The following is a 7,154-nucleotide window of genomic DNA, read 5'->3' as shown; positions in this document are numbered from 1 at the left end:
GTTTCACAGCTGTACTAAAAAAAAAGAACAAAAAAATTAGAATTTGTAGGATATTGCTAAAGCACTGGTTAAAAGAAATTTTATAGCTCTACATGTTTTTCCTTAGAAACATCTCCAATCACGTCTAAATTCATACCATAAGAAACCACCAAGAGTATAGTAATTAGACAATATTTCATTAACTGCTCTAATAAGCCCTTATTCTTAAGACGTAGGCCTGGGGAGATAGCTCAGTTGAATGAGAACCTGCCTGGCAGGCACAAGGTCATGAGTTCAATCCCTGTTAGCAAATAAATGAATACATACACACATACATACATACATACATTCTTAAGACTTAGCTCATTCAACTAGCAGACAAAGATGCTCGGGCTATACAAAGACTCATGCTAGATAGAGTTAAGAGTCTTCTCCAATACTAGGAAGTCAATAAGCTAAAAAAGTGCTATGGAAGAGAAATAAAGAGGAGGGGATAAAAAGGTAATGTAGGTAGGACAATAGGTGTGGGATGAAATATTGTTCTGGGTACATTGTGAACCCTGGACCACAGGCCATGGCAAGAGGGAATTCCTGTGGGTTAAAAATAACAACACAGTTTCCCAAAGGGAGTGTACCTGTCTCCATATTGCACCACTATTGCAAGAGTTTGGATTAAAAACCTCACTTTTGCTGCCTCTGGAACCCAGTTTTGTTTTGTTTTATTCCGGACAAGTGAGATCACTTCTTACATAAACAAACTCAAAATGAGCAGTAAAAAATAAAGAACAGATAATAAAATTGAAAACAGTAAGACAACAGAAAAGAAAATCAAATCACAAGCTGCTTTTTTTCTTCTTCTTCTTCTTCAAAAAACAACAACAAACATCTCTAGTTTTCCTTTTGGTCTTTGTGAGACAGGGTCTTGCTATGCAGTTCAGGGTGTCTTGAATTCATTTTGTAGCTCAGGCTGGTCTCAAACTCTCAAAGATCTTCCTGTCAGCCTCCTGAGTGCTGGGATTACAGGCATATGCCACAATACCAGCAAACCGCTGTACTTTCTGACAAAGAAAATAGAAAAACACTACAACTACCAACCATCAGGAATGAAAGATGGATGCTACTACAAATCACAGATTAAAAGATAGCAGGGGAATCCTTTAAATAATTACATGATCATAAATTTGACAATTCAATGAAACAATTCCTTGAAAGCCACAAACTACTAAAACTGAAGAAACTGATAAACTGTACTATACATATAAAAGAAACAAAATTCAAAAGTTAAAATATTCTGGAGAAAAGGGCTGGCGAGATAGCTCAGCAGACTAAGCACCTGCTCAGGCAAGCACAGGGACCAGGGTTCAATCCTCGGCACCAGCCTGCCCCTAAACATGCTGAGCCAGCCACCACGACTGGGCATGGTGGCACACACCTGTAGTCCTAGCACTGGGGAGACTGAAATGAGGAGGATCGCTATGAGTCAGAGCTGCCTAGTAAGAACCTGTACCAAATACATTTTTTTAAAAGGTTAAAATATTCTGAAAAGAAAAGTCAGGCCATAGTTTATTCATTAAAAAAAATAACTCTAGCTAGCCAAAGCTTTTGGGTTGTGTGGGAACCACTGCAAACTGAGACAAATAAAAGTGAAAGGCACAGGGCCTGACTGGCCAACTGTGAGGTCATGAGTTCAATTCCCAGTAACAAGGGGAAAAAAATAATTGAAAGTCTGAGGTATTCACTTGAAAGAAAACCCACCAACTTCTGGAAACTTGGTATTTTCATTAAAGGGCAGATGCCCAGGGCCCAAACAAGAAAGATCAGGATAAAACCATACCTAGGTCTGAATCCCAAAGGTATTATCTCTGGTGGGTTAGCTACAAAGAAAAACTAAACCAAGAAACTCTCATATGGGCAAATAATAGTGTCTTGATACCAGTAAGAAAAGTCTCCTTCAATAATTTCTGACCATGACTGTGTGCCCATGGATTTAGAACATGAAAAAACAAAACAAATACAAACACAAACAAACATACTTTTAGGGGAGAGAGAGTTTTAAGTGGTATTAGTAGACTAGTGAGGTAGGTCCCAGGTACATGACAAAAGCAAATGTAAACAACACTTGAAATCTCATTTAAAAAATAAAAATAAAAATAAAAAACTTACTTAAATAGCAGAGCTAAACACCTATAGACAAAACTTTAGGAAACAAGTGGTTGGTTAAGCTCAGTCAGAGTTATGGTAAAACTTCACAGAACATGTTCACAACCAAAAAGCAGTGAAATCACACACCACAACAAGAGTGTGTTGAGCTACAGAGATATTCGGTGATCTAAGTGCCTGCCTGGCAAGCACAAGGACCTGGGTTTTATCCCCAGTACCGCATGCCATGCCAGCCCCAGGTGCCAAGCCAGCCACCAAAACCAGGTACTCCTGTAATCCCTGGGGATTACACTGGGGAAGCTGAAACAGGAAGATCACTACAAGTCCAAACTGCATAGTGAAACCCTGTGTCAAATACATACAACTAAAAAAATGAAAACAAGAGTATGATCTGAAGAAATAAGGAAACAGTGAACAAGAATCACAAAACTATAGATAGTAGAGTATACTAGACACTGAACATATACTTAACAAATTTAAAGAAATAAACTATGAAAAATGATCAAGTTAATTTAAAGAAAATAGGAAAAATTGAGTAACATTATAATGAAAGTAATATGATAGACTTATATCCTAGTACTCGGGAGGCTGAGGCAGGAAGATCACTCAGAGTTTGAAGTCAAGGCCAGCCTGAACTGCATAGCGAAACCCTGATCCAAAAAAAAAAAAAAAAAGCTAAAGTTGGTTCAGTAGTAAAGTTGATCACATTTACAAAGAATTAATGAGTTAATAGACAGATCTAAAAAAACACCTTGAGACAAAGCACATATGAGATGAAACACACAGTGTTGTGTGCACACACATATACACAGAGAACAGGTAAGATAAATGAAAAACACCACAGAAGCTGTTCAATTAGAATTCTAGAAATAAGGAACAAGAATATGTAATTTCTAAACTGATATCCTTTGAGAAAGGAAAGAGAGGGGCTGGGGAGGTAGCTCAATCAAATAAGCGCTTGCTTGGCAAGTGCAAGGTCCTGAGTTCAATCCCCAGTGCTGAAAAAAGAAAAAAAAAAGAGAGAAAGGAAAGAGAGAGGGGCTGTTGTCAAAAGGTCTCAGCTATAATCTAATTCACCATCACTTGCTCTACAAACTGGAGCAAATTATTTTTTTCTAAGTCACAGTTTTCTCATTGTAAAAGGAATAATAACACAGACCTCATATAATTGTTAACTATTAGAATCTAAACATACAGTTAACATAAAACTCAATAAATATTACCTACTGGCAGCAGCTACTAGCAATTAAAAAATAATTTTAAAAATTTATCAGTAAAAATAAAAAAATACATATATGTATACACAGGAGAGTTAGAGTACATATACAGCTACTTAGTTCACTGAGAATAAGTTTATACTAATATTGTTTAGACAAGATGTCACGTCTGCATTTTGTTCTCTGAGTGACTACTGCGAAGACAACAATATGCAATGTATTGAATGTTTTTGCTTTTTTTTTTTTTTTGTGGAGCCAGGGATTGAACTCAGGCCCTTGCGCTTGCCAGGGAAGCGCTTATTCAACTGAGCTATCTCTCTGGCCCCATATTGATTGTTGTGAACGTCCTACTAGCTGTTTTGAAGCTGTTTCACTGCTATTTTGTCATTTTTTCTCATTAAAATGAATAAAAATTATATTACAAAATTTATCAGTAAAGTATATAAAATAAAACTACAATTTAAAAAAATGAGGTGCTATGTTACCCAGATTCACCTCCAACTTGTGATCCTTTTGCCCTTATCCCCCCATATAACTGGGATTTGAGTTACATACTTCTATGCCCCACAAAAATCAAGGTTAAAACAAACCAATCAACCAAAAAACTCACCCCGATAATGGCTTCATTTACAAGTTTGGAAAAACAAAAGCAGGTTATCTGACCCTACATCATTTGTCAATTCTGCAAACACATTTCTTAGATCTAGTCACTGTAGACTCTGGTTCCTTTTCTATGCACTCCTCCCTAATTTGTAAACACTTAAAAGAAAAAGATAAATTCTGCTTTGTTAAAAAAAAAAAGAGAAAGAAGCAAGAAAATCATATACTTACTTTTCATTAGTTTTCCTGATAATTCTTTCAATGGAGAAGAGGAACTGTTTTTACTGGCTATTGTTAGTCTGGAGGAAGATTCTGGAGTTCCCATGGAAGCTGGGTGAGTTCCTGCTCTAGCCATTTCAAGATGGAAAGAATTGGCGTTGTCACATTCTTGGGAAAGTAGCAAGTAATTCTGACTGCTGTTAGTTCTATTATTCAGGTCGATTCCTTCTGAATGAGTCATAAGCAATTGGACTGGACAAGAATCTTCTAATCTCTTGTCAAGGGACTCGGTTATAATAGATGCTGTAGCTTCATGCTTTTTAGAGGGGGAGACAGGCTCAGCCAGTGAGCTCTGCTTCACTGTGTTCAGACTGTGCGCTCTTATTCGGGACCAGGTTGTAGAGTGAAAACTCTCAGCCTCTAACCAAAATTTAACCAAGTGTTCCATTCTCCGAAGTTCCATGAATTGAATGAAATATGGGAGGACAACAGTGTCATGCAAGACCTGCTCAAGGGTTTTTGAAAGACTTGATTTGGTCTCTTGAGTCTGGTAGTCCAAACACGATCTGCCTAAAAGAAACAAAAGAGTCAGCAACTTAGTTACAATTTCAGACTGAATGTAAATCAATCACAACAGGCTAAATCAAATTTAGCAACAGGCTACAGGAAGTTTGGAACAAAGCTTATTTACAGAAAATTAAAATGAATAATTAATATTATAATTTTGTTTCTAAGCAAAGAAACAACTGCCCAGAACTTACTTAAATTACTAAACAGTACTTTACTATTCAAGCCTTATATTTCCTCTAGACGCAGTTCAGACCATGCAATTCCTAAAGGAAAAATATTTCCAAAGAAAAAGGACCACTTACAAATATGAAAAAGTATTCAGCCTCATTAAAAACCTAGAATAATATTCTGGTTTCTCTTCAGATTATATAAATCTTTCACCTTTTACTAAAGATTTCAGTGGAGAGCAACAACTCTGAGTCTTAAACCATTTTTTTTAAGCCTTGTCTTTTGCAAGGCCTCAAAAAAAATCTAGAAGAGGCTGGAGTTGCGCATCCTTTAATCCCAGCATTGGGAAGCTGAGACAGGAGGATCACCACAAGTTCAAGGCCAGCTTGGATCACAAAGTGAGTCCAAAGCTAGTCTAAACTACACAGAAAGATCCTGTTTCAAAAACAAAATCAATTAACCTAGAAGAGAACAGTAAATTAAGGGTTTTTTTTTTTTTTGCTCTGAATGCCCTCAGGCATGGTTTGTCTGGCTGGAGTGTTGTGGGAGTCGAACTACAGCAACCTGAGGCTCACAGCTTTGTGGAAGCAGCCACTTAAAGAACTGAGCTATGGCCAGGCCCCCAGAGAACAGTAAATTAATACAAGATAACATTTTTGCCAATCAAACTGGAAGATGATTTTTCAAAAAGGTAAAAAGTACAGGTATAGAGGCAACATTCTCATATACTGGTGATGAAAAAAATAAATTGACAAAATCTTTATAGAGGAGCACTCAGGCATACACAGAAAATCCTTAGCAAACTGTGTAATTTTCAATACGGTAACTACTTATGGGTACTTACCTTGCAGAAAAATTACTGATGTGTGGATGTAATTATATATAAAGATCTTATGAAGTTGCAGCATTATGAAGAGTAGCTATGGGACTTTATCTTAAAGAAAAACAAAATGGAGCTGGGCTTGGTGGCACACCCCTGAGGCAGGAGGATACTTGCCAGTTCAAAACCAGCCTGAACTACAAAGTAAGCTAGGGGCCAGCCCGAACAGCATAACAAGACCCTGTCTACAAAAAGACAAAAAAAAACAACCAAACAAACAAACAAAACCAACTTAATAAAAGATACATTTATTTTTAGCCAAATTCAGGTTATTATATCAAGCTAACAATCAGAATAAACAAAAAACTTAAAATTTTGGTCTTCACAGTATGTCATAAACTGTGATAAAATTAACTGAGGCTTTGTGTGTGTGTGTGTGTGTGTGTGTGTGTGTGTTTTAGGGAAGGTCTACAGGGTGTTCAGGGTCTCACTACTAGATTGGACTCATAGTGATCTACCTGTTTACAGCCTCCCAAGAGCTGGGATTACAGGCATGTGCCACCAGCAAGTCTCAACCACCCTCTAAACTGCCCTGGGGGTGGGGCTGGGACAGCAGGCCCAGCAACTGAGGGTTTTACTGTTTTCAAAGGGCTTTTCTTCATCTTTTGATATTCAAATCAACTTTTTGGAAGCATCTTACATGCCACCAACCTCCGTAATTGTCTTATTACCAAGTGATCTTTGACATCACTTCATGAATTTGTGGAAATCCTAGTTTTCCCAAGATTTACAATTTCTTGCAACTAAGAATGCAATTTTTTTTTGGTGGAATTGGGGATTGAACTCAGGCCCTTGTGCTCGCCAGATGCATTTTTTTTTTTTTTTTTACAATTAAATGGTCTTTATTTCTTCCACATTTTATTTTATAATAGTTCTCTCCTAAACCTTTATGAGAATATTATTATCTGGTTGAGGGAATATTTGCATAGTTATTATATAATCTGGCAAAACTTTAATTTTTTATTAATTGTATTGAGAAAGGAATAGCAATGAGACAGTTTCAAAACTGATTAGTAGGACAGTTTCAATAATTAATACATTGCATATTGTTGTCTTCGTAATGGTTATTCATAGTATAAAATGTAGACATGATATTCTGTCCAAACACTATTAGTACAAATCTTTCTTCTCATTGAATTAAGAGAAAGTAGCTGTATATTTATCCTATTTTATATATAGATACAAAATGGTCCTTTATATCCTCTTTTTTTGTTTAGTTTTCATTTCTTTTAATTACAAATTTACATGCACTCATGAGAAATACTGAGGCCTGTGAGATAGCTCAGCTGTCTAAAGCACCTGCTTAGGCAAGGTTAGGCAAAGCGCAGGGACCATGGTTTGATCCCGGGCACCACATGCTA

At 36.7% G+C, this 7,154-nt stretch overlaps 1 protein-coding gene and 1 non-coding gene across 2 annotated transcripts in view; one reads left to right on the top strand and one right to left on the bottom strand.

The window, feature by feature from the left end:
* Akap10 (A-kinase anchoring protein 10) overlaps positions 1-7,154 on the bottom strand; it is a 99,802-nt gene that overhangs the window by 77,907 nt on the left and 14,741 nt on the right. Inside the window, exon 5 of the mRNA XM_023706601.1 lies at positions 4,188-4,745. Within this exon, the coding sequence (XP_023562369.1) occupies positions 4,188-4,745 (558 nt within the window). The remainder of the gene's footprint in view (positions 1-4,187; positions 4,746-7,154) is intronic.
* LOC111814085 lies at positions 5,089-5,205 on the top strand. The gene has a single exon (XR_002819157.1). It is a non-coding gene; the product is annotated as a U5 spliceosomal RNA (small nuclear RNA).

The sequence above is a fragment of the Octodon degus genome, unplaced genomic scaffold, assembly GCF_000260255.1.
Source record: "Octodon degus isolate 3935 unplaced genomic scaffold, OctDeg1.0 scaffold00266, whole genome shotgun sequence".
Classification (NCBI taxonomy): Eukaryota; Metazoa; Chordata; class Mammalia; order Rodentia; family Octodontidae; genus Octodon; species Octodon degus.
Note: the sequence above shows the minus strand (reverse complement) of the source record. Positions and strands in the feature narration are given on the sequence as shown.